The sequence below is a fragment of the Corvus brachyrhynchos genome, unplaced genomic scaffold (assembly GCF_000691975.1).
Source record: "Corvus brachyrhynchos isolate BGI_N302 unplaced genomic scaffold, ASM69197v1 scaffold280, whole genome shotgun sequence".
NCBI classification, from domain to species: Eukaryota; Metazoa; Chordata; class Aves; order Passeriformes; family Corvidae; genus Corvus; species Corvus brachyrhynchos.
In genome coordinates, this window is record NW_008236198.1 from 22516 (window position 1) to 50162 (window position 27647).

General features: G+C 48.7%; 1 protein-coding gene and 1 long non-coding RNA gene across 2 annotated transcripts; both read left to right on the forward strand.

Annotated features, from left to right (window-relative positions):
* Positions 1-1488: 1488 nt before the first annotated feature.
* On the forward strand, positions 1489-14327 carry PGM1 (phosphoglucomutase 1). Its single transcript, XM_008640385.2, has 11 exons — positions 1489-1847; positions 4040-4202; positions 4486-4632; positions 5628-5753; positions 6301-6491; positions 6862-7016; positions 7508-7623; positions 10810-10945; positions 12460-12643; positions 12951-13085; positions 14083-14327. The coding sequence occupies exons 1-11, from the start codon at positions 1584-1586 to the stop codon at positions 14170-14172; spliced, it is 1707 nt and encodes a 568-aa protein (XP_008638607.1). The 5' UTR covers positions 1489-1583; the 3' UTR covers positions 14173-14327.
* Positions 14328-18285: 3958 nt separating this feature from the next.
* Positions 18286-24360, forward strand: LOC108448284. Its single transcript, XR_001864129.1, has 2 exons — positions 18286-20631; positions 20921-24360. It is a non-coding gene; the product is annotated as an uncharacterized LOC108448284 (long non-coding RNA).
* The last annotated feature ends 3287 nt before the right edge of the window (positions 24361-27647 follow it).

Here is a 27647-nt window from a genome sequence, read left to right on the forward strand (position 1 = left end):
GGAAAGAGCTTGCTTAGGCCTTTTCCTGCCAGGTGTAATTTTGGGAGCTGGATTTTGGGTTCTGTGCCACTAGAGGGAAACCTGGGCCTTTGCATGGGGATAAAGACAGCTGCAGGATGCTGGAATAGTGTGGGTGGATAAAACCCAAACCAGTTGTTCCTGGCTGTGTATCCCAGGCAGTTTCACTGTTGGGGCAAAAGATGTGTTGGTTCACACAGATCATCCAACTCCATTTTAATGTGCTGATGGATAAATCAGGATCTTGGGGACATGGATAGTGATGGCCTTGGCAGGGTTTATCTGGATTATCTCAGAGGACTTTTCCAACCTTTATGATTCTGTGATCTCCCTTGAAGAAAATACAGCAATTATTGGAGCAATGACAGAATCAGCATGGCAGGAAAGAGTCCCTGAGCGCCTTCATACCTGTCACAATTCAGCTGTGTGCACATCTCCTTTTCCTGCTTTTAATAGCAGGACAAACAGAGTCATTACCAAGCTCTTTAATTGCTCCAGTAATATCTATAAATTGTTTCCAGCAGCTCAGGCAGAGGACTTTAAGCATTGCTAAAGAGGCTTGGAGAAAAGGCTAATTTAAAATCTTGGAAAGATTTGGGTGGGAAGGGACCCTAAAACCCATCCTATTCCACCCCCTGCCATGAGCAGGGACACCTTCCACTATCCCAGGTTGCTCCAAGCTCTGTTCACCCTGACCTTGAACATTTCCAGGGATGGGGAGTCCACAATCTTCCCTTCCTTCATTGACCTTCCCCATGCTTGGGAAGATGAGGCTTCACAGAAGTTTCTTGATATCTGAGTCTCTTCTGTTTGCGTTTAGGCTTTCCCACAATGAACAGCGTTATGGGATGCAGTTTTCCCAAACATTTGATAGTTTTTTGTGGTTTTAATCTGGGTGAGACTTGCTGTGGGTGTTCAGTTGAGGCTCATGAGGCCTTCCAGCCAAAGGCTGACCCGCTGTTCCTGCTGGAAGATCTCCCTGTGTTTGAGGGAGCCCGTGGGAAGTCAGGTTGTAGGGCAGGAGTCGCATGAGCAAACGGGAGGTAACGGATCTGTTCCCTTCCATTTTAAGAGTGACCTTTAACTCACCAGACTTTGCAAAATAGCTGCAGCAGGATCCTGCTGGAAGTTTTCCTCCGGAGCCCCAGCGTGCGGCCGGGCCTGGCGTTGCCCTGCAGATCTGGGAAAACGCCAGAGCGGCGCATCCGAGCGGGGCTGGGGTGCTCCCACCTCCCTGTCCGAGGGAGATCCACACGGATTGACACTGCTGGGCTCCATGGGATGGCCGGGAGCAGTGCCTGTGGCAACCAGGAGATGACAGAGAAGACAGGAATCCTTTCCCAGCCTTGCAGTGAGGGCCAGCAGCGTGGAATTGTGCGTTCTCCGTGACATTGATCCCCCACCGCAAGTGCGAGGACACGGCTTTGGTTACAGAAGGTGCAAGGAGCTATTTTTGGGTGTTCAGCAGCTCCCCTGAACTCCTGTCTCATAGGTGGGCCATTGCTGTGCCAAGGCTGGGGGTTAATTTTGCCATATTTTACTTTTTAAATGCACTTGTGTGAAAAATGGACATGGAAGATGCTCCCCTGCCTCTGCTGACGGTGCCAACAGCTCCTTACAGCGACCAGAAACCGGGAACCAGCGGATTACGGAGGAAGACCTTTTACTTTGAATCCAAGCTGAACTATTTGCAGAATTTTATCCAGAGTATATTTTTTTCCATAGACCTAAGAGATCGCCAAGGAGCCTCTCTGGTGGTTGGAGGTGATGGGAGGTACCTCAATAAGTCTGCAGTGGAACTGATTGTCCAAATGGCTGCTGCCAACGGGGTTGGTAAATGTTAAACGGCTCAATTCCTGTGGGGTGTGGCTGAGAAGTGCAGAAATCCATCAGAAATTAGGCACTGTGAGATTTAATTCCCCAAAGGCGTTTATTCAACTGCTGATAGTGATGGTTTTAATGGCAAATCAGTTGGGGAGTACAGAAATTGCTGGGTTTTCACTCTAAGTGATGCAGGAGGGCAGAGAATACACACGGAGAAAGGGAAATAAATTCTGCCTGGGGTTTGTGTGTTCTTGTTTTGTGCTTTGACATGCCCCAAGCTGTTGGCAGCTGTGGATTTTTCAGTCTTTCCACAAGAATATAAACCCCTGCTACTGTTCAGGAATGAAGTAACAGGGAGAGCCACCAAAGTGGCAAAGGAACAGAAACAGCCACGTTTTGCCTTTCTCACCAGGTGTAAGTTGTGGCTGTGGGATAAATGCTCAGGAAGCCTTTGGAAATTGATATGAGAGTTAGCAAGTGAGTGACAGCCTTTATAGGGAGCTCAGTTGTGCTGGAATTCAGTATTTTGGAAGCAGAGCAAGAGCCTTGTGTGTTTGTGGTAGATCATGGTTCACGCACTGGGCTTTTGTCTTTGTTTCCTTCTGCTTTTTAAGAAGAAAAGACTCTGCTGTCTGTTCCAGATCTCTTTGTGCAGAGTAAACTTTGTGCAAAGGGACCTGGATTTTGGGAATTTGTTTGACAAAAAACCTGACTAGAACAGTGTAATTAACAGTCAAGGGGAGAATAGGAGGAGATAATTTTATTCATTTATTTTTAAAATTGACGTATTTTCCATCTTGGGGGAAAAAAATCTTCTGGCATTGCAAATTAATATCTTCCTTTGAAATCAGTTCCTTTCCCTTTCCCTTTCCCTTTCCCTTTCCCTTTCCCTTTCCCTTTCCCTTTCCTTTCCTTCTGTGGGGATAAGCTGCAGTTCAGGTGTGCAGGGAGGACAGGCTGGGCGAGGACAGGGGATTTGATGTGGTCATCCAGCTCTCCTGCAGCTGCTGTCTGCTTTGGCAGGGAAAATCCCTTGTCTTCCCTTCGTCTGCAGCATTCCTGGGGCTGTGTGCAGGGCACTGATGCACAGGGTGGTGCAGAACGTGACCCTCAAAGGGAAACTGGGGAGCAGGAGGGGAAGTTTTGGAGAGGAGCTTCCTGGAGGTCTCGTGAATTCTCAGGGAAGCTGAAGGAGCAAGATTTGGAGGCTGGAATAAAGCGCAGGACAAAGTGTGTCTGAGAACGGGGAAAAAGCAAACCTTGTGGAGGTTTGGCTGCTTCAAAGGAAATGTGAGGTGCAATAAATGTGTGATCAGTAGGTGGGTGGGCAGAGTGAGGGCTCCAGTATGAGCTGCTGTGGCCAGCTGGAGGCAGGGCCCTCACTTTGGGTTTTTAAAGTGCTTTTTCACATTTATGCTGTTATTTGCTAGAGGTGCAGCTCTGCCAGCAGCTGGGCTGGACATCTGGACCATGCAATAACTGATGGGCAGCGATGCTGGAGCTTAGCACCTGGCAGTGCCAGGGGACAGGAATCACAGCCATCCCGTGCCCTTGGCTCAGCCCCCACCACGGGCTGGGAATGCTCCTCTTGATTCCTGCTTCAGCTTGTGACTGAATGAAATCCCTCCTCTTTTCCCAGTCTGTTATGGGTCTGACCCCCTCGACTGCTGCAGAGGAGTCTGGTGTGGTTTTAAATCCTGTCACCTCATTTGGGGGGTGTGGGAAGGAGTTCTTCCAGAGAAATATTCACCTTCTGGTTTGTTGTCTGGACTCCAGCAAAGACATTCTAATGGTGGTGTATTGCTCTGGATCCAATCTCAGTGATATCCCTGGATTTATGGGAAGGAGGTGTGCTACCTGCTGTGAGGAAGAATCTGCAGCTGCTCCCAGGATGTTCAACTTTTGTGTTCTTTTGGCTTCTCTCTGCCCCGTTGTGTGCCTTGAAAGCAAATTTTGAGGCCACAGCCAGATGGAATGCTGGGTTTTGATGGTGTTTAATGCCTGTGGAGAGCTCAGGCCTTGAGTGCATCCATGTGCAGCATTCATGGAGGAGAATGCTACAACAGAGCGGGGTTGGATGCACCGTGGGGAGCTTTGGCAGGAACAGGGCTGTGCTTTACCTGTTGCCAGTGTTTGGGGTTTGGGCTGGGTTTGGGATTTGGCCTCACAGTGGTTTGCTCTGCTCTCCCACTCTCAGATCGGGCGCTTGGTGATCGGGCAGAACGGGATCCTGTCCACCCCGGCCGTGTCCTGCCTCATCCGCAAGATCAAAGCCATCGGGGGCATCATCCTGACCGCCAGCCACAACCCCGGCGGGCCCAACGGGGACTTTGGCATCAAATTCAACATTGCCAATGGAGGTCAGGGCACTTTCTGCTGCAGCATTATTATTATTTATTATTATTAATATTAATTTCTTGTATTGACCTGAGAATTGAAATTTCTGTGTTCATATCCCGGGGATCAGTGCCCTGAGCAGAGGTTTCCCCTAAATGGAGCAAGTGATGCTCTGCTCCCCTCATTCCCTGGCGTTCCTTTCCTAGGAGGGTATTCCCAGTCCAGGTCTTTGCTGTATTCCTGAAGTTCATTCCTCTTGCAGTTGGATTCTTTAATATCTTCCCCCTTGCCCATCTCATCTTGCAGGTCCTGCTCCTGAAGCCGTCACGGATAAAATTTTCCAAATCAGTAAGAAAATTGAGGAATATGCAATCTGCCCAGATCTCCAGGTGGATTTGGGCACCATTGGGAAGCAGCAATTTGACTTGGAGAACAAATTTAAGCCATTTACAGGTAAACAAATGTTCTTCCCCTTGGCAAGGGTGTGGAATTGTGGAGTTTCTGTGGCCATTCTCACCTCTCCTTCTCATCTGTGGGATAATCCAAAGGAGGACATTGCTCCTGGCATCCTGGCATTTATTTATTTGTTGATTTTGATTTATAGAATTTTCTGTCCCACAGAAGTTTCTACTTCAGTTGCAAAATCTTGATCCATTAAACTTCCCTAAAATCAAAGGCTGTTTTGCTGCAAGGCAAACGTGTACTTCAAAACAGAGAAATGCAGTTAAAGTGCATTTTCATGATTAAAAATTACAGAGTTTAATCTTTCAACTGATTTTTTTTTCCATGGTTTCACATATAAAAGTTGTCCCTGTGAGTGGGAAAGCTGTTACATTTCACATGTGACTTCTGTCAGTCAGCAGTGAAATATGAAAATAAATTTTAAAAAGACTTTTTAAAAATACTGCAAGTATTTTTTTACCATCTCCTGGTAACCCGTGCTTGTAATTAAAAAAGAAATAAGTTAAAAGATGATAAAATTTGATATTTCTCTCGGTCCCCATTTCTGTGTAGTGGGATTTTTATGCTGTATTTTATGTCTTTATATTCCCTGTTGGCTGCAAAGGTGTAACTTTTTGAACTATTAAGTTCACACTTCCCAGTGACTCTGATGGAATTTAAAGGTCTGATTTTATAGATATATTTTTTAATTTAAGTGAAGTGGGACTGAGGCCTCTCAAAGGGAATCCAGGGAGCCCTAGCTAGGAACAGAGTTTGCCTTAAGGATTTTGTTGGTCCATTTGTGATCTGATTAGCAGAGAGAGCCTGTAATTAAATTCCAATTTAGCCCCATTATTCCTGTCCCTATGAACTGATTCTCTGGGATGTTCAAGAGCTTTGTGCTCAGCCCTGGCCCTCTGCTCTGAGGACCCTCAGCACAGCAACAGGACTTGGTTACCAACATTTCAGGCTGTGAGGGCTGATCCCTGTTTCCTTCTCTTTTCCAGTGGAAATTGTGGACTCTGTAGAAGCCTATGCCAACATGCTGAGGAATATCTTTGACTTCAATGCCTTAAAGGAGCTGCTCTCAGGGAAGAACCAGCTCAAGATCCGCATCGATGCCATGCATGGGGGTACGCAGGGCTGGGGGCTTGGGGCTCTCTGCGGGTGCCCAGGGTGTCCTTGGGGATTTGCCACCTACTTCAGACAGGAAGATTTTCTCTGGAATTTATATTGCAAGTTTGGTTTTTGGTTTGTAGCATACTGGATTTTTCTTTTTGGGAGCAAACTTTTTATGCCTTATGTTATTTTTGGTCAAGTGTTGTGTTTTGGATGTTGGAATGAGCTGATTTTTAAGGTCCCTTCCAAGCCAAACCATTTTAGGATTCTGTGAAATGTTTCATGGAACCCCGGAATGGTTTGGGTTAGAAGGGACCTTAAAGCTCATTTTCCACCCCCTGCAATGGACAGGGACACCTTCCACTATCCCAGGTTGCCCCAAGCCCCATCCAGCCTGGCCTGGGACACTTGCAGGGATGGGGTGGATTTTGATGTGAGCTCCTAAACCATAAAGCACCTAAATTGACCCAAACTGAGCAGCCCAAGGTGGGTGGTGCTGTGGCTGGTGTAGAGCTGCCTGGGGGCTGAGCCAAGTCTTTCCTCTCTGTTTTGCTGAGACAGTTGTGGGCCCTTATGTGAAGAAGATCCTGTGTGAGGAGCTGGGAGCCCCAGCAAATTCAGCTGTGAACTGCACCCCCCTGGAGGACTTTGGGGGCCACCACCCTGACCCCAACCTAACCTATGCTGCTGACCTGGTGCAGACCATGAAGACGGGAGAGTACGACTTTGGAGCTGCCTTTGATGGAGATGGGGTAAAGGAGCTGCTCAGAATTCCCCTTCTTTCCCTCTAACCAGCTCTGGGGGACTGAGGTGCACCTTTTCTCTCTCCCTCTCCTCTGTAGTCATGAGTGAAGTGAAGCACTGGCTGCAGTTTGCCACCACAGCAATAGTTGGCTACTGTGTCAATAAGTCCAAACTGTATTTAAATAACTTTAAAGCTGTGAAAATTCAGCAGAAAGGTGAAACAGTATCCAGGTGCTGCTGTGTAACTTCTTCAGAGCTCTGTGTTTATTTCAGAAAATCGCTGGGAATTGTTGGGTTTATGGGCTGGGCCTGCTCAGGGACCAGCTCCTGCCCTGAGCTGAGCAGGAAGCTGAGCTGTGCCTGTGCTGTGTCCCCCAGGATCGCAACATGATTCTGGGCAAGCACGGCTTCTTCGTCAACCCCTCCGACTCCGTCGCCGTCATCGCCGCCAACATCTTCAGCATCCCGTACTTCCAGCAGACCGGCGTGCGCGGCTTTGCCCGCAGCATGCCCACCAGCGGGGCCCTCGACAGGTAGCACCCCCGTGGGCAGGGGCAGGGGCAGGGAGCCCTGCTGAGGGCAGGGAATGCCCCTTTCCTGGGATTTCACAGGGATCAATTCCCTGTCCTCGGTCCGGTGAGACTGCCCAGCCAGGACAGCAGTGAGGTTTAATGGATTAAACCCTGCCTGAGGATGTGGCACAGCTGGGCTGAGCTCTTGGCTCTTTGTCTTCCCTACAGATAAGCCCAAACAAATGATTCTCCCTGCCCTTTTTTTCCTTAAATTTGATGCTTTCTTGGTGAAATGCTTTGAAATCTGCAACTTAAAATTGATTTGAAGACCTGAGGGTTTGTATCTGTTCTTTAAATGCACATCCCACTCATTTCCCAAAGGTCACACTGGGATGAAACAGAGGGATTGTACCAAAGCTGTGGCATTCCCTGCCCTCAGTGAGATGCTGATCCCATTTCCCATGGGAGCACCAAGAATTCAGCGATGTGACTTGGCTTTCTTACCTTTGCAGAGTGGCCCAGGCTACAAAGATTGCTTTGTATGAGACTCCAACGGGCTGGAAGTTCTTTGGAAACTTGATGGATGCAAACAAACTGTCTCTGTGTGGAGAGGAAAGTTTTGGGACTGGTAAGTCAGCATTCCCCATATCACCCATAATGGTGATTCCTTATTCTTTAATTTGGGATTTATCTTTCATCTGCAGTTGTTAATACTTGTAAAATAATAAGATATAAGAAAGGCTTGGAGGAATCAGTGTGGAAATGAACACAATTTAAAGGTTTTGTGAGGCAGGAGCTCCTTCTTCTCCAGTTCTCCGGGAAGGCACGTGGAGATAGGCAGGAAGTTTGGGGGCCTCTTTAGTAGCCCGGTCACTGAGTCTGTGGGGATTAAGTGCAATGCTAAATGTATTTTTCAACTCTTGGTGGCCAGGAAAACCTTCTCAGTGTTTTCATTTCTGGAAAGAAATACGGTTTGGAGCACGGAGTTTTATTAGGGAAGGTTTCAGGTCACTATTAAATCTCTGGGCTTAATAGGGCCCTCATTTTCCTGTTCTGAAAACAACGTATGATTTATAAAGTTTAAATTAACACTTGCCTTTGAACAGTCTAAGTGAGTTATTGGGTTACTGAGAAACAAAGTGAACATCACAAGGAATTTACTGGGGGTGTGCAGGGAAGTTAACGGGAGCAGGATTTGCTCCAGGTTGTTGTGGGGTGTTCAGGACACTCAGGATTCCCAGGAGGCCTTGGCAGTTCCTGAGCTCTCCCTGGCATCTCCCATGTGGTTTTATGTCTTGCCTGTGGAAATGGGACCTTCCCTGCAGGCAGGGCCCTGAATCAGCACCTGATACCTGCACAAAGGCTGAGTTTTATCTGGTCTGAATTCTTCCTGAGATGTTTTTCCTGTTTTCTAGGGATCTCTGGTGGCATATCCAAGGCACAGGGTCTTGAGGGAATTTCTCACTCAAACCTTGTGTGTTTTCATTCCACCACCCCAGAAAAACCTTTTAGCCTGTGTGTGGGTGCTTTAAATCCCCAAATGCCTGGACTGAAGTTCTTTGTGGAGCTGGGGTGCACAGCTCAACAGGAAAGGATTACCCCAGCTTTCCTGTGGCTGAGGAAATGGGATCACAGCTCTGGGGGAGAGCAGGTTGCTGTGGGGCTGGGCAGTCTCCAGGAGCAATATTTTTGCAGTCAGATATTACTCTGATATGTGGGACTGGGATTTGGCTGTGTGTTGGAAGGAAAGGGGAATTTCAGGAAACTGGTATCCCTGTGAAGGAATCTTGAAGTAAATGGTGAGTAAAGAAAGATTCTGGAGTTTTGCCCTGAGTGATTTCAGCATGTGCTGAGTTTATATCCTGGACCTTGGCTAATGAGAGGGACTGGTGCTGCAGGAGATAAATAAAACCACATTCCTGGAGCTGCTGATGGGAGATGATCTCAAATGAGCAGCTCCCCAAGACTGCTTCCACCTTTGTATGAACAACAAGCTCAGTTTCTCTGCATCCCCCATCAGGTAAGGGACTTCCTCCCAAACCAAAGTGATTCCAGTGGCAGCAGGGGTTGAGAGAGAGGTTTGGGGTTTTGGCCAGGCAGCAAGACATCCAAGTGGTGGGAGCTGAAGCAGTTTGGGGGAGCAGACTGAGAAAGGGCCCAGGCGTGCTGGGTTCCCCCCACAATGCAGAGGGGTTTGTCCGTCTGACAAATGCACTTAGGAAGGAAAAAGGAATGAAAAGCAGTGAGGAGGGTTGGTTGGTAGGAAGTTAATGAGGAGTTGTTTGGAGCTGGACAGAATGGGAGTGTTGAAGGGGAGAGAGGTGAAGGAGCAGCCAAAAGACCCAGTAAAAATTGAAACAAACTGTGAGGCAGTGGGACTGGAGGCCAGCAGCAATTAGAGTAATGCGACATGACAGAGTTCCTGCTTGCTTCCTTGGGTATTTTATTCCAGCAATAAGTTGATACATCACATGGGACTGGTGTTTATTTAGCATTCCTCTCCATCACCTCTGCCCAGCTCTCTCTGCCATGAGGGACCGTGGGGATAATTTATGGCCACATCCACAATAGTGGGATTTGTGCAAAGCACCACGTAACCCCCTGCCCTGCCCCCAGCCCTTTCCCAGAGGATTCCCACTCTGGCACTCCTTCAGAGGGTGACATGGCAGCTCTGGAGTGCTCCTGGGGTTTCTTTAATACCTGTTTGGAGGTATTCCAGAGAGGGAAGGAGAAAACTTTGCATCTGTGGGGCACATGGTCCAACTGGTGTGCCAGAGGCACCGAGTGTGGGCTGGGTGTGTTCTGGGCCATCTGATCCCATTTTGTTTGGGGGCTGTGTAAGGTCCAGCACCTCTTGGGTTTCCCAAGGGGTCAGTCAGTGCCATGTGATCCCACTGTGCTTCCAGGGCAAGGCTGGGCTGGCCCTGGCTGCTTCCTGCTCTCCTTGCAGAGCCAGCTTTGGGGGAGTCCACAACGAGAAGCAACAGGCACAAACTGAGCCCAGGAAATTCCACCTGAACATGAGGAAGAACTTCTTTACTGTGTGGGACAGATTGCCCAGAGAGCTGTGGAGTCTCCCTCACTGGAGACAGTCAAAATCCTGTGCTCTGGGATGGCCCTGCTGGAGCAGGGAGGTTGGACCAGTTGCCCCAGTGTGGTCCCTTTCAACCTGACCCATTCTGGGATTCTGTGAATGCTCCTGTAGCCAAGAGAGGGGCTTTTCCAGCCCCCCATGAGAGCAGGGTGGAGGCTCTCCTGGTCTCTGCAGGTGGATGGAGCCTCTCCTTGCCCTGCTGTTGCCAGCCCCATGGCTGGTGCTCCCTGCCCTGCTGTTCCTCTCCCTGTTCTGGGATGATTTTGGGGTCATTGGGGTTTGGTTCCCCAGGAGGGCTGACATTCCCCTTGGTGCTGGGTCAGGAGATGATCCCAGGGTGCTCCTTGGCAGATGGGACACGACAGCTGCTGAGGAGTTGATGTTCTTGCCGAGCTGCTCCTTTGCATTCACCTTTTGTTTTCTTGTTTGATGCCCTTTTTACTGTATATTCCCCATTCCTTCCTTGGGAACAGAGTTAAAGATGTGTGAACAATGAATGTGTGTGTTAAAAGATGCCGAGTGTTTTATTTGGGCTGGAGCTGGAGCAGATGATATCCTGCCCTGCTTTAACGATGCAGCAGGGATGGAGCTCTGGAAATGCTTCCCGTTTGTGAGCTGTGCAGCTGCCAGGGGCATGGAGGAGAGGAGACAAGGTGGGGAGGACTGGGAATTGTGGTGTGAGAGGACTGGGAGTTGTGTCTGTGCTGTGGCTCCCCACAGGCTCTGACCACATCCGAGAGAAGGACGGGCTGTGGGCAGTGCTGGCCTGGCTGTCCATCCTGGCCGCCCGCAAGCAGAGCGTGGAGGACATCATGAAGGATCACTGGCAGAAGTACGGCAGGAACTTCTTCACCAGGTGGGGAAAGGGCTCCTGGCACCTCCCATTCCCTGTTCTGTGTCAAAGCAGAGCCCTGATGGCACCGCTGTGTCAGCGTGGGGATGTTCCTGTGTCATTCCATTGCTGTTTGTCCTGTAGTAGTTCAAAACTCCCTGAGCAGTTTGCAGCATTCCTGGGTGCCATGAAATGGGCATTCACCATAACCCTTTGTGGTGTCCAGCTTTGGGTTGTTACTCCAGACATAAATCTGGTACCAAAGTCTAGACATTTTATACACACAAGGTATCTTTTCTTACTTTTAATGGAGATTTTTTCCTCCAAAAGTCTTTTTTGCCATGAGATCAGTATTCTTGAGACCCCATATCACAAGTTAATTTGTGACATCTTCAGTGACAGCAGTGTCTCATGGAATGGATGCCCAGCCCCATGGCTGTTATTTACCTGGCTGAGTTCCTGTCCAGTCCCCAAATACTCAAATTTAACCTGCAGTAGACATGGAAGATGGCAAGGGAAGGAGTGAGAACCAGCCTGCACACAAGCAGAGGTGGGAACACTGTGAAAGCATTAGGCACAGATCTTTCAGCTTGGAAGGTCTACATGAAAATTCCGTCTCAAATTGCCAAATGAAAGAACTTGCCTTTTCTTTTCTTTTTTTTTCTTCCTTTTTTCCCCCCCTACTCACCACAAAGCCAGCACACATCTGAGGCATGGAAACCTGGGGAAAAATGCCAAAGTCTAGGATAAAAAGGCAGCCTTTTAGCATGCGAGGTATGTGTGCAGAGCACGCTGAGTGCAGGGGTAGGCAGGTCAGGCGGCAAACACAGCGGCACAAATCCCGCTGGCAGTGGGAATACAGAGTCTGGGATCCTGGGATGGGCTCCAGCCTCTCTGCTGCCTCTCTTCCCCGGGCAGGGACATCAAAGCTGGCACTGGATGTTTTCCTGGTGCGGTCACAGCAGCAGTTTGCTGTGGGGATGCTCCGAGGGTGTTCACAGTAACCATGAGGGATCTGGTGGGGCGCTGTGGGCAGAACTACAGGAAATTCTTGGCAGTCAGTTGGAGCTTGGCCCTGGCCCTCGGTCTGTGACACTCAGTGCGAGACAGCACTTTGTGCTTTCATCTCCTGGCACCAAACGCCTGTGATACGCTGTGCTGTGTCCCAAGGATCTGTGTGGATGGAGTTGTAGTGCTGCACACAGATCCTCCTCTCATTTCATGGAATCTCACACTGGGTTGGGTTGGGAGGGACCTTAAAGCCCATCCAGTGCCACCCCTGCCATGGGCAGGGGACACCTTCCACTGTCCCAAGTTGCTCCAAGCCCCATCCAACCTGGCCTTGGACACTTCCAGTGATGGGACAGCCACAGCGTCTCTGGCCAATGTGTTCTGGTGCTTTTATGTGCCTTTTCTGCCTGTCCTCCCCTCCAGCGTGGGAGCAGAGAACACCCACAGAGCTCAAAAAGGGCATCCCAAACCATCACATCTCATTGCATCCTCCCCTCCCTAATCCCTGTGTGTGGTGCTGGCTGCAGGTATGACTACGAGGAGGTGGATGCAGATGCTGCCAACAAAATGATGAAGGATTTGGAGACGGTGATGTTCGACCGCTCCTTCGTGGGGAAGCAGCTGTCGAGCGGGGACAAAGTCTACACGGTGGAGAAAGCCGACAACTTCGAGTACAACGACCCCGTGGATGGCAGCGTCTCCAAGAACCAGGTGGGCACAGCCTCCCCTGGGCTGAACTGGGAATGTTTTCTTCATGTCCTGTTTCCATGCAGAGCAGCGTGTCGGGAATGCTGCGTCTGGCAGGCAGTCCCTGGCTCAGCTTCAGGAGTTTCAGAGCTCCAGCAAGGTCTCCAGAATGGGTTAGGATGGACATTAATCCCTCTGGGAGGGGGGAGAGGGTAACACAGGAGCCTTCTGTGGCTCCCTGAAGAGGAGGGATGGTGTGGGTCAGGCACAGCCATGCTGGGAATCGTGGACAACAGAGCTGAGAGGCCCTTCCCTCCCGTGTCCCGAGCAGGGTTTGCGGCTCATCTTCTCTGACGGCTCCCGCATCATCTTCCGGCTGAGCGGCACTGGCAGCGCCGGGGCCACCGTGCGCCTCTACATCGACAGCTACGAGAAGGATGCTCAGAAGATAAACCAAGACCCACAGGTGGGTGCTGCAGCTCGCTCCTTCCACTGCTGGCTCCCAGAGCCGAGCCCTTTCTTAGCCTTGCTTTGCTCAGAGCTGTGCGGAGGTGCCAGGAATTTGGGGAGCCAGAGCTTTGGTATCTTTCATCCCAGTGTAAAGAGGTTTATTAAAAAAAAAGCTCAAGTGTGGAGCAAGTCACTGGGAATCCCTCACAGCTGCCGCTGCCACAGCACAGGAGTTTTCCTGCCTGTGTTACACCTGTGGCTGGTTTAAAACAAATAAATGGGATCACAGGTTCAGCTGTACCTGAGCTGACACTGCCCTGTTCTGTGCTGAGTTCAGCATATGTTCTACAACACCTTTTACAAATGCTGCTGAGCTCTTGTAGGCACTGGCGGAGAAGAATCCTCTCATATTTAGGTTTAGCTTGGATATCAAGAAAGAGTTTTTCATCCAGAAGGTAGTTGGGCACCGAACAGGCTCCCCAGGGAATGGTCACAGCCCCAAGGCTGCTGGAGCTCCAGAAGCGTTTGGACAACGCTCTCAGGGACTGGGTGGGATTGTTGGGGTGTCTGTGCAGGGCCAGGAGTTGGACTTCGTGATCCTTGGGGATCCTTCCAACTGAGGATATTCTCTGATTCTATATTCCCCAGCAAATGTGAGCTCTTTGTGCATAACTTACTGTGCCATTATTGACAAAAAGACTGAAAATCCCCCATTCTGAGAGGAACAAACGGAACTTAGGATTTACCTGTCCTGTGCTGACGTGCAGTGGAGGTTGGGATACAGCACAGGGAGGGTGGCAGCATCACCACTGGAGCTTAGGATTTTCTCTGAGCGCTGTGTCCCTGTCACTGGTCCCAGAGCTCAGGCTGTGAGCCCAAAGCAGTCCTTTGGTCAGGAGAGCTGAGCTTTGGCTGTCCCAGGCTGACCTGGATGCTTAAAGAAGGCTGGATGCAACGTGGGAAGGCTGCATGTGCTGCTCTGCAATTCTGAGCCCTCTCTTTCCTCCCTGCAGGTGATGTTGGCACCTCTCATTTCCATTGCACTGAAACTTTCCCAGCTCCATGAAAGAACCGGCCGCTCCGGGCCCACCGTCATCACATAGAGCCACCCTGTGCTGGAGTGTGCACGGGGCAGGGAGTCAGCCCAGCCCCTTTCCTTGTCAAATTGTCACTAAAAGAGGAATACTGATTTTATCCCTGTATTTAAGAACACAGTTTTGCTGCTAAGGATAGTCAATAAACCCCAGCCCTCAGCACCCCTTGTCCCCTTGGCTGCTTCTCTGCGTCCCCAGTGCTGCTGGTGCGTTGGGTGTGGTGCTCCTCAGCCAACTTTTGAGGCAGCACGTGGACTCCTGGCTTTTCCTTAAACAAAAGGCTCTAGGAATAACAGAGATACTGAATTGTTCAATAATTCACAGGCTTTTTTTCTGTCTTGGAAACTTTCCTGGGAAAGAAGCACAAATACTTTATCCCGGTTTGGATGGGCTTGTTTGGTTGAATGTGGACAGTAAGAGCCTTGGAATAATCAGATTTGCAGGAATTAATGTGCAATATCTTATCCAAGGGCACAGAGAGGGTCACTTTGGAGACAGCTGTAGCTTTGTTTGAAGTTAGCTGCACCCTCCTGCCCTTTTCCTGGATGTATTCACATTAGTGGGATGAGTTTAGGCCCTGTCCCCTCTTGGTTTGCTTGCCTTTGTCACTCAAATCCTGCAATCCCTGTGTCCCATCTCACCTTCTGGCCAGGGCTGAAACTCAGGCTGGGTCCCTGGGCAGGCCTGAGGGAGCAGCTCTATTATCCAGGAACATGGAACATGCCACCCTCATCCCGAGCTGCCAGCACCACTTCCAAGGGGGACTGGATGTGCTGACAAAAGGCTTTTTATCTCCCCTGTGCACAGGTGAGGTGTGTCTGCTGCTCAGTCTGCACTGACAGTGGTGGGGGAGCTGCTCTGCTGTGGGATGGATAAAAACCTTCAAAAATGAGATTAAAAGAAGTCTAAAAGCTGAGGTAGGACCCAGGAAAAGCCTGTGCCCAAGGTTGGGAGAGCTGTTTTCCATGCCATGGTCCTGCGCCTGCCCAGTGCTTCCCTTGGCAAGATGCTTCCAGAGGTTTCCCTCACGGCTGGCTGCAGAGGACTAAACCAGGAAGCTGGGATTAGTGGGGGAAAAACAACTTGGCTGCTCTAATTTGCCTTTCAAGCATTGTGTGAACAAGTGACCCCAGAGTTTATGGTTGGCCTCTTGTTAAAGCAGGTCAGTCCTGGGTTCCTCCTAATGGAACTGTGAGTGCTTTTCAGTCAAACCGTGCTAAAAGCTGCTCTCTGCCCATCCTGGTGCTGGCTGGTGCTAACAGCTCTCTGGTGACACACAGCACTCCTCTCCTGGGCCTCCCGACTTCTTTCAGCACCTTCAGAATGAGAGGCAAAGCTTCCTGTGCTCTCATGGCTTTATCTCAGCTCAGTTCCTCCAGCTGCTCCCTCCCACCACACCTACAAGAGCTACAAAGTGGAGCCCAAACTGATCCCTCTGCTGCTCGTTCCTTGTGACAACTGGTGCCTGTTCAGCTTTTGCCCGTTTGGCTCATGGGATTGGGAACCTTGAGTGGCATTGGGGAAATGTTCTTACAGCTCTCTGGCAGGAGGGTACAGCCAGGAGGGGTCAGGCTCTTCTCCCAGATACAGGCAACTGGATGAGAGGAAATGGCCTCAAGTTGTGCCAAGATTGGATATTAGGGAAAATTTCTTCCCCAAAAGGGCTGTCCAGCCCTGGCACAGCTACCCAGGGTAGCGATGATTCCCCATCCCTGGAGGCGTTTAAAAGCCACGTGGATGTGGCACTTGGGGATGTGGTTTAGTGGTGGGATCTGCAGTGCTGGGGAACAGCTGGACTCGATGGTCTGGGAGGGCTTTTCCAACCTCAATGATTGTGTGACTCTGTGGCTGCTGGCCAGAGATCCCTCTTGGGGAAGCCTGGGTGGATTTCCCCGCTGGGTCACTGAGCAGGATGCAGCTCTTGGCAGCTGCCCCAGTGCCAGCACATCCCTGACCACGCTGCACATGCAGGGAAAGCAGCTGTGGTTCAGGATAGCTGGTGCAGGTCTGGGTACAGGAGACTCCCAAGGTTCTGATTTTCTCAGGAAATCCACTTTTCCCCCTGGGTTGGATCGTGGTGGATCCCTTCCAGGTCAGGGGCAGGAACAGGGGAGCACGGTCAGTCTGTGCAGCATTTGATGATCTGCCTTTGCCAAAGCCATGACCATGGAGGAGTTTGCAGAGAATCAGACCCTCTGCAGATGGAGATTTGCATGAAAAATGACTCCTGCTCTTTCTCTGCCTCTCTCCAGGCCAAAGCTCAGGACTCCTGTCCCAGAGGAGCCCGATGAGATCCAGATGTCTCAGCAGTCATAGCGTTGTAACCTTTACGTAAGGCAGGATCTCATTTCTGGGCGCAGTTTGCACTGCACAGAGATGGAAACACATCCCAAGAGCTTCCTGGGAAGAGCAACCCCAGCCCAGCCCAGAGCAGAGCTCAGCCCAGGCCCAAACTGTGCTCAGGAATTCCTTGTCCCAGCCTGGTTGGTCACGCAGCGGTGCCATGGCCAGGAGTCGAGCTGGCAGGAACCAGTGTCCAGGGTGATCCCCAGCACACAGGGGATGGTTAAACCCCTGTGCTTGAGGCACAAAAGCTCTGAAATCTTGGTTTCCTGCAGGATTTTCCACCCTGGAGATGGACTGTCTCTCTCTAGGTGGCAGCATTGGTAAAGAGTCTCTTGGCCACCTCCAGCTGAGGCAGGATTTCACCACACCTCACTCGTGATTTCATCAATAATCCCGGGATTCAGTCACAATTCCTGCATCCCTGAAGCGTTGGTGAGTGCACAGGCTGCCCAGCTGGTCCCCAAGGATGGGCTCCCACGCCGAAATATTGGCACAAACCACAGGTTTGGGGCTACCTAAAACAGTTCAGGCAAACACTGCACACTGCTGCCATTGGTGGAGTAGTTCCATGTGATAAATCCAAAGTCTAATCCCCAGATCCTCAGCACGCAGAGGTTTGGGCAAAATTTCCAGGTACCACTGAAAAAAGGTGTTATTTGGCATGTCCCCATCACAGCACTGACAGCTGTGCCCAGGCTCAGGTGGAGAAAGTGGCAGCAGATGAACTAAAACAATTATTACATCAAATCAAATAAAATCTCATTTGTTCCCTGAGATTTCAGACACTGAGCAGGGATGTGGGACCATCAGCACATTCCTGTGTCTCTGTGCTTTTTCACCACCATCAGAAGAGCTTGTCTCATTCCTTCCCTTGGTATTCCCTCACATTCCCCAGCTGTGGGAGGCTTTGGGAAGATCCCAGAAATGCTGAACTGGGACCATAAAAAAGCAGGGCCTGGCTGGGGCCAATGACTGCAGGTGAAGGAGCAGGTCAGGGAAGCATGGTAAGAATGGGACAGGATCAGGATGTGGTGCTGGGGTGGAGGTGGGAGCAGTGGGGTGGAATAAACAGAGACTGGAAGGGATAAAAGCTCCAGAACAGAGAGGGATTTGGTTTTACTGCCTTCGTTTCCACAGGTTGTGATTATGAGCCAGAATCAACAGGGATAACAGGGATATATCCATTCTGGGAAATGGCTTTCCAGGTCAGTGCTGACCCTGCTGCTCCCAGCACCCCACCTGCACTTCAGTTCTGTAAACTCCCACTCTCCTCTGGGCTGAACACTCAGCTCCACACGTACAGCTTGATTGCAGGGAACAAATTAAGTTTTAATTAGGATGAGGAATCCTAGCGAGGAGCAACAGTCCAGGTCTGAAATGCATCCAGGCTCCTCGTGTGACAGTGTGTGAGAGGAGCCAAGGCTGCAGCTGTTGGGATGGATCTGAATGATGATGGGGATCAGATGCTCCCAGGGCTGCAGCCCCTCTGCTCTGAGAGAGCTGGGGGTGCTCACCTGGAGAGGAGAAGGCTCCAGGGAGAGCTCAGAGCCCCTTCCAGGGCCTAAAGGGGCTCCAGGAGAGCTGCAGAGGGACTGGGGACAAGGCATGGAGGGACAGGACCCAGGGAATGGCTTCCCACTGCCAGAGGGCAGGGCTGGATGGGAGATTGGGAAGGAATTCTTGGCTGGGAGGGTGGGGAGGGGCTGGGATGGAATTCCCAGAGCAGCTGTGGCTGCCCCTGGATCCCTGGAAGTGTCCCAGGCCAGGCTGGACATTGGGGCCGGGAGCAGCCTGGGACAGTGGAAGGGGTCCCTGCCCATAGCAGGAACTGGATGAGATTTAAGGTCCCTTCTACTACAGCAAGGCAAAGGCTGGTGAAAAATCCTGCCTGTGGCACATTTAATTTGCCATAATTTCAAACTTTCTGGAACCAGCAGGGATGAGCTGAACACTGGAGGAGTTTGGCTGCACTTCATGGCTATATTTGATATCGTGACATGGCTTAGAAAGACTTAGCATCAATTCAGCTCAATTCACCTCCCTCTTCTCCTCTGTGAAAGCAACCTGGCAGGACCTTCCAAGCCCTGCTCCCTCGAGGTGCCCGTTTGGGTGCCCCTGGGTGACTCTCAGATGTGCTGCAGCTCCTGCCATGGTGCAAAGCTCCACATCGGGGAATCCCCACAGTCCCTCCTCTGCTATTTCCAGTCCTTCCTTGCATCCAGAGCACAAAGGAAGGGGGAAAAAAAAGGTAAGTTTTGGAAAGAATAAAAGGCCAAGCAAGCCCCATGTCAGAGCGAGTGAGTGTGCAAAGCTTTGAATCATCTGACTCCGTGTTTATCCACTGCTCCGGGGAGGCGGGGGGAGCTGGGGGGAAGCGGAGGAGTTTAGGAAGTTCACAAGCAGAGTGCTTGTGTTTTTTCTGGCACGAAATTCCCAGTCATCTGTGTCCCTTCACAATGCCATTAACCTCCCATGCTGGGGCTCGGAGACCCTCAGGAATGATCAGGTCCAGCAGGGATGAGTGGGATGGTTGTTGCTGGAAGCACCAAAGCTGAACCACTGGACAAGGCAGCAGCACAGGGAGCTTTGCCTGTCTGCAAAGAGCCTCTCGGGGTAAAAAACCAAAGACAGACACTACAAATCCATCCTGTGCCAGTGCAGCCCAAAGAGAAAAGTGTTATAATACTCTGTAATTTCAGTCAGCCTCAAAGGAGATGCTTTATGAGGACATTAATCAGCTGCTCAGCTCCTACAAAAGGAAATAATGTGATTTTTAAACAATGCTGGGGTTTAATTTGACTCAGCAGCAGCTTAGAGGTGTTTGTCCCTTCACAAGAAGTTCCAGCTGTTTGAAAGTTTGACTACTTGGATGACAGAGGAAAAAATACATATATATGAATTTAAATGCTGGTCCTGCCTAGTTTAAATACCTACAACTTTCAGGGTGAAGCACAGCCTTTTCCAAAGCAAAATGAAAGAAGCAGTTCTGTGCATCTTAGGCTGAAGAAGTTAATTAGTATGTGGGTGTTATTTAAAAATATAAATGGGATTTTATTGGAATGCTAAAATGCATTTGGCCCAGTTCAGTGCCTTTTTCAAGAGTACCTGAGCTCCCTCCAGTTTCAAGAGGTCAGAGCTTCCCCTACACTTACTGGTTTTTAGCTTTCAGTGTCTTCCTGATTAAATTGTTGCTGTGATGAAAGTTGAATATTTAGGTTGTATGGAAAGTAGGGAAATTGAATGTAAATTGAAGCTGTTCATTTTTTAATTTATTGCCAAGTAAAAATGTCCAGGGCTGTTAATTAGTGTTTCACTCCCAGCAGCAGGTGGGACAGGGCAGCTCCTGGCAGCATTTCAAGCATTCACTGTTGATAACATTTATGGCAGAATGAGCAATGTAAGACATTTTATTTTGCTGCTTTCTCAATAAAAAAGAAGAGAATGGGATGGATCAGTTCGAATTAAACAGCAGCAAAAGTGACATTAGACATTTGTGGTTTCAGCTCCCTGGCTGCACTGTTGAGCTCTCCATCAGGGGGAATCAAAGGCAATTTTTAAGCAGCTCTTGTACGTTCAGCTTTGAAGTGACTGTTGTAGATGTCTTAAAAAACCAGCTGAGCTGCATTTCTCAATTTTAGATACAGGGCTTGAAAAGCCACCAAGTAACTGAATGTCCCCGTGTACGTGTGTGAAGTTTATTGTGTGTGGAAGAAGGTACAGAACACCTCAGCTCCTACTGATTTCTTCTGCCATGATATCTGGGCTGATGGAAACGGCAAAATTCCACTGGGGGTTCACAGGAATTGTTTTTTAGGTCCAGGGAAGTGCAACAGATTCCTGTCACTGTGCACTAGTTCCTCACAATTGTGCACAAGGGTTTGTAGCTCAGTGCTTGCACACTGGATTTTTATCTTACATTCACGAGTTTCTTTTCCTCTTCTTTTCCCCTTGTTTCCAGCTTTTCCTCCTTTGTAGCCTCCTTCACAGTCTTCCACATTACCACCTTCTCCATATACAGTATTTTTCTTCTCTGGATTTCATTTCTTTTCTGCAGTTCTGTGTGGGGAACACAAGACTTCACAAGCTCCAGCATGGATGTCTGAGGAGTCACTGAATGATCAGGTGAAAAACAAACCACATAAACTCCTGTTTTCAGAGCTGGTAAAAGCAATTTATAAATTAATTGCACTGAGAAACACAGGGTGGATTAAACCTCAGCTTTGTCCAGTTGCACGGCAGCTACACAGCCACGACCCTGCGCACACCCCAAAGATCTTCTTAAAAGTTACTCCTGTGGGATTCAACTCCCTCAAACCAATATTTAAAACATCCTTCAAAACCAAGTTGTCTTTGTTTTGACACCGTTTTTTCCCCCTTTAATAATGATTCCCATTATTTTAAATATCCGTAGAGTGGTGGCCAAACACAGGAGGTGCTGATGCCAAATCCATGGATGTATCCATGGCAGGAGAAGCAGATGACACAGGGAGACTCAGGCTACATTTCCTGAGAATTTTCTCAACAGCAAGAGACTTTGCTAAGAGTTATTTGATGGAATTTGTGCTGGAGCCCTCTGGAAAAAAAGTTCTTTAATTTTTATGCATTCAAAGCTCTGTAGATTTTCACTTCAATTTGCTCCACAGAAACTGATCTGAATGTAAAGAATGCTTCAATCAACATCTTTTAGCATAAATGATACACTGGAAACATTACAAAACATTAACTATTCAGTTACGTCCCAGGGTCCCATGGCTTTTATCCCACATACAATGAAATGTATGAGGCCTGGAGCAGGCTGAGAGGTAAAGGTTAAATTATGGATATGTATTCAGCTTTTTGAGAAGTCTGAGAAGCTGTCAGGCCCCGCAGCCCCTCTCCCATGAAAGGCTTGTCAGCACGTGTTCCCAGAGCGGTGGGAGAGCCGCGCCGGCAGCCCGAGGAGCCGAGCAGGATGTCAGGAGCTGAAAGGCTGCAGAAGAATAGAACGAGTAGTGGTCTATAAACCCACTATAACTCCTGTTTGTTCCTTTGGCACTGCAAAACCACTCCAAAACAGAGGCCAACTGTTAACAGAGGCAAAGCCAACTCCATCTTTTGCAGGCTGACAAATGGTCATGTAAGTTACCAAATAACCCAAGACCTTGGGATTAAACTTCTCCAATTGTTTTCACATGATGCAACTTTAAATCTTTCTTTTGAACAGTATTAAATTTCCTTTCATTCCCATAAACTTCAGAAAAAGTTGACTGCTCTCACATTTCAGACTGTGACCCAGCTAACTTGCACTTTTCCCCTCTGCTAGTCTGGAGAACAGAATAATGAAATTCAGACAACAGTGACCAAATGTTGTTCCGTAGAACTTTCCTTTTACAAAACAGATGAATACTCCTGGGCTCCAAAACACTGCAGGGAACAAAACTTTCAAACCTTATGGAAATAAAATAGTAAGCCTGTGCAGTGACTTCATCTCCTTTATCAGATCAGAGACATTTTCATTGGAATTGAAATGGATTTTTTAAAAAAAATCAACTCTAAATAGAGGAAAATAATTTAAAAATCCCACTGAAGCCATTATTGAAATACTACTTTATTTAAAACCCCCACACCCATGTGAGAGAAAGTTAAATTTCACAGAGCTTTAGAGGGAGAAAACATCTTCATCATCCTCATAATTGACATAATTCTTTGTTGCAGATAGAAGTGTGCCTTCGTAACACAGGAAAACAAACATTTTAGTGTTTGTGATTCACAAGGAGATAAGCAGATGCATTGTGTGCTGTGACTGGGATGGGACAAAGGGCCATAGAGAGGGACCACAGACACTCTTGGGGGCCTTGGCCACTGCAGGGGCTGGAATTTCTCCCTGGAGGTGCTGAGCTCTCCGGGATCCCACTGGAACCCCACCACGGCGGTGCCCTCAGCATCCTGCCAGACGAGGCCCTGTATTTACACAAGGAGAAATCCCCACTGTGCTGCAGCTCTGCTGCTGCTGGGAGTGGGATTGAAATCACTTAAGCCCACTGCAAATTCAGCCACCAGAGTCAAAATAAAAGGAGCCAAAATATATAAATCCGGCAGACGAGGTTTATGGGGGAACTAAACCAAACATTCACCGCGAAGATTTAGTGCAGCCAAATTGTTCTACGTGAACGGGGTACCTCAGCTCATGGTGGGGCACATCTCTGGGTTAGTGCTGTGCTAAACTCATGCTGATAGCAATAAAAGTTTTACTTGCAAAATGAGTGGAAAATACGAGATGGTAGATAGGACAATACAAGTCTATAAACCTGATACCTAAACCCTGCTCTCAGGGCTTTGCCAACCCCCCGCTAACTTCCATGCAAATTCCACCCGTGGATCCCCAGTGTTTGTCTTAATTGGAAGTCTTAAAGGTGAATTGAAATGTTGTTGGAATAAAAACCTGTTGAAGGTGCCAAATCCCTGTGTAGACTTGCAAATAAATAAATTGTAAAGGCTGACTAGGGGCCTTCTTATTAACCTGTCAAACCACCAGCCCTGGAATCTCTTTTTCTCCTGCAAAAATTGTGATGTTCTCCTTCCTCTAATGATTGAAGTATTTTACTGCCTCACATGCCTGGCCACAAAGATGAGAATGTTTAGGAGGGTGATGAAATCTCCTTGTTCATCCTGAAGATGCTGTGGTCCTTGCTGGCAGGAAGGGCTGGGGCTCCCTGCAAGTGGTGGGAAGTGATGGATTATGACAACTGGGTGTAATATTTGTTCAGTTTTCCAAACTATTGCCTTAATAACTTTCTCTCTGAATCAGATTTTTTGAGGATTGGGTTGGTTGATTCCTTTTGGAAGAAGCAAACAAACTCTGTGTGAGGAACTTGGAAGTTACAGAGCAGTTTCACCTGAAATTACCTGAGATGTTTTGCAAAAGGACAACTTGGTCATGCCCAAACTGAGCTGTGAATCCATGCCCTTGTTTTCCACGCTCCCTTCTGGAGCTAATGAGAAAGACATAAAATAATTGCAGTTTCCTCCCTAAGGATAACTACAAAGCCCAGCACCTGAAGTGTGAATGCCCAGCCTGGGTGAGTGTTTGGAAGTGTCACTGTTACACACTTCTCCCACTGACTGCACCACGTCTGCTCCTTAAATGAGCACTTCCAAAGTGCCCAGCACAATGGATGTCAAATGGAATGAAAGGCTGGGGTGCCAGTTCAAAGGACAAAGTCATAACAACAACAAAACTAATGTGTAAGAAGCGTGCCAATATTTGCATATGTTATTAAGTAGTTGCTGGTGCTGGTGTCCCATTGCCACCCTCCTTTTCCCAGAAGGGTGATGGTATGTTTTATGGAGGTACGTCATTCAGGGATGTGAAGAACAGAGTTCTCCTGAGATATAAATATATGTATATTTATTCACATATATAAAGTTCCAGTGTAATACACACATGAAAGAATTGTGGTCTGTTTCAAGGCTTTTCCTTTCATCTTTTCCATAGTTTTCTCCCAATTTTCAAAGTGCTCCCAGACCACAGACTGAAGGAAATTATCTGAACAAGGCTGACCTTCACCTCCTGATGCTCCCTGTGCCATTCCCCAGGGCTCCCCCTGTCCCCTGAGCCCCACAGTGCTCCCTGTTCCCTGTGCTGCTGAGCCTTTGCTTTCCTCTTAAAGCAAAGGAAAGATTCCACCTGAGGAGACAGAGCTGTTGCAAAGACTGGCACAAATCAGCTCCTCCTCACTGGCCTGACCTGCTGCCTTCAGGATAAAACTACTTACTCTCATACCTCCCATCCCTTTTAAATAAACACATTGTGCTGCACTTGCTCCTGAAACTTCACCAGAAAATAAAGCTGGCATCAAGTGGACAATGTTTTCACCTGAGTTAGACAGAATTCCTTTCCTAAAGAACTCAGTATAAGTTACGTCTAAATCTTCCACTTTTAATGGAACAGCAATTGTTTTTCATCTTATGGTTTAAAAATCCATGGTGAAATCAGATTTACACTGAGTCTTTCCATGGATGCACAGATTCTAGGAATCCAGGGAAGTTCTAACCTCACTTCCAGCTTAGACTCTGGAAGCCTGAACACACTGGTGTAATTCCAGTTGAATTTCAAGTGGGCAAAGGATGATTGATATGGCCTCAAAGGGTGGAACCAGAAAATCTGGTGTAGATTAATAGGAATATTAGTGAAAGCTGGAAAGGAAAACAAGGATTCTTTTCTAATGTGACATGATACTTAAGAACACACATTGTCAGTAACTACAAATGTGTAATGTTTCTCTTTTATTTTGCCGTACTTCTGACACGATTCTCATACAATACTCTGCTTATCATCCTCTTGTGAGGTTTATTGTACTTACAAATCATTCCCAGACAGCTTCTTTGCTATCTTTTCATTAAAAAAAAAAAAAAAAAAAGAAGAAGAAAGTTTTGTGGATAATACATTTTCCCTGCGGGAACTAATTCCACAAAGATACTGACTACAAGCTTGTCATTGTTTTAAAATATGTGGACATGTATCAAATGGTTGATTCTTCTCCCCAGAGTCACCTTCTGAAGCTTTATGTGTGCACTTCATCTCCCAAGCATCCTGAGACCACAGAGGAGAAACTCCAACTGTCCTCCCAAGCCAGAGCTTACCCCTACCCCAAATTCTTCTTGCCATCAGATCACTGTGGATACTCTGTGATATCCCTTCTTGGGTCTTTAGGGCTGTGTCCACTCCAGTTCCTTTGTTTAATATATTTTTAGCCTTTCCACTGTGGGATGACAGACTGCAGCATGTTAAAGCAGGGAGAATATTTGTATTGATTTCCAAATGCTGCAGATTGAGAGCAGATGTACCACGTATTCCCCAAACGTATGTTTTAACTTTCATTTATGTGCTGTGCTGAGCAGTCTGCGAGCCAGGAAGTGATTTATATCTGCTAATTGCATGCACTTTGGTAGATTTGCAGCTAAAAATAAGTGGTTTGTTTTTTAATTATAAATGATTTATCCTCTCACGCTGCATGGAGCTTAAACTTCGAAGCTAAATGAGAACTTGGAGAATCTGCATTTAGTTCCTGCATCTGCCACAGAATGTTTTTGTATCTTTAGTGGGTTATCCCTGTGCCCAGCTCAGAGGAATATGTATCTCATGGACATGTTATTTCATTACACAACAGAGAGATGAAGGAAACACTTTTGTGTTACAGCTGAAGAGGTGTAGCAGCAGTTGCTGCCAAAAGCAGTGGTTCAGTGGAGACCCTGGAAAAGGGTCCCACTCACCTTTGCAGGATCCAAGACTCCAGCAGCTGTGGGGAACTGGACCCAGCTGGCTGATCTGGGGGAACGTCGCTCCCATTTGCTCTCATCAGAGCATTCATTGAATGCCCTTGCCCGGGTGAACACAAGAAAACACAGGAGGTGTTTCCTTGAGGGCAGCTCGCTGTTAGATCAGCCAGAAGTAACCTGCAATGTCACTTCGGAGGGTCAGGGCAGGCAAGCCTGGGCTGGTGCCGCAGCACTGCAATCCCAGCTGCATGGCCTAACCTTCCCGCTGGCACAGCTCCGGTATTCCCGGTATTCCCTGTCTCCAGGAGAAGTGTCAGGCCCCTGAGGGCACTCATTGTTCTTAGTGACTGCAACCCACCCCACCCTGCCTGTGGCTCTCTTTAAGATCAGCCCTGGCCCCCCTTAGAGCCTGTCACTGCAGCATCCCTGTGTGTGGCTATGGGCCCTGCTGTGGACCAACTTCCCTGCTTGACCTGCCTCATCCCTACAGACCTGCGCTGTGTCCCAGTGCCTGGTGCTGGAATGGCTCCTGAGGGATGGCGCCTGAGCTGCTGGTGATTCTCAGCTTGACCTCAGACCTGCCTCGCCACCCTGAACTTGCCCGATGATCTTGGCTGGAGCTGGGCCTGCCTTGTTCACCTGGATTAGGGGCGGTGCTTCAAGGACCTCAACTGGCAGAAACTCGGGCACCCAGGTCCCAGCAGCTGACAGTCCCTTCCATGAGCCACACCAGATCCTAAAACACATCACGCTTGGCTCGCCTTGTCCATTTCCTCCATGTTTGTTTATTGGTCAGTTTTCCCAAGGAAGCGGATAATCTCCTGTCCTTGTCCTGGCTGGTGAGAGGAGGAAGATGTGCATGTTTGTATGTGTGAGGAGAAGGTGGTTCCAGACCTCAATCTCCTTCCCTAATATGCTGCCAGATGTTTATCTGGATTTCTTCCTCCTCTTGAAACTCTATTAGTGTCTGACAAGAAATACAAGATTCATATGGCAGAAGAAAAGCCTAAGGGATCTGATCTAGCAGGAAGTGAGGAGGAAATTCCTTTAATCTTGTCCTTGTTTCCACACTACTTATGAGCTTTTTATTAAACAGTTGCCGACTTTTGAAATCCTAAACCCAATCTAAGCATCCTAGGAATGTGATCATTCTCCTGGATGGAAAGTAGCTATCACTCCTCGGAGCTTCAACCAGCTTTGGCAGTGTCCTCCAACTCCAGCAAAAATGTTATCCACCATTGGGCAGGAGGGAACTCCAACCCTCCTGCCCAAAATCTCAGTTTCTGATCACCAGAAAGAGGGAAAAGCATGTTTGGGGTCTGGGCTTGTTGACAAGGTGGGGATCTATCCCAGGTTGAACTTGGTGGTCTTGGAGGTCTTTTCCAACCTCAACAATTCTGTGATTCTGTGAAAGTTGCTCCTCTCCAAGTGCGCTTACTGTATGAGGGGCAGGCCCCTACCCCTGGGAAGGGATGGAAACCCTTCCAGTGTGGATGACCGTGCACGGGAACAGATTGTCCAGTGAGGGTGTGCAATCTCCCTCACTGGAGATATTCCAGAACCCTCTGGATACAGCCCCATGCCACGTGCTCCGGGATGATGGAGAAGGGAAGCCGGACCAAAGAACGCGCTGTGCTCCCTTCCAGCTCGATTCTGTGATTCTGTGTCTGCTCCCAGGTTGGACTCGATAATCCCGGAGGCGATTCTGTGGAAAGCGTTCCCCCCGTAAGTGCGACAATCCCGCAGGGACCGTATGAAGGGCTGCCCCTCGAGAAGGGGAAGAGGAAGGGGAAGGGGAAGGGGAAGGGATACCCCCGCACCGCAGCCCTCAGAGCTCCGCCAGGGCCGCCCCGGGCCGGCTCTGAGGGCGGGCGGCTCCC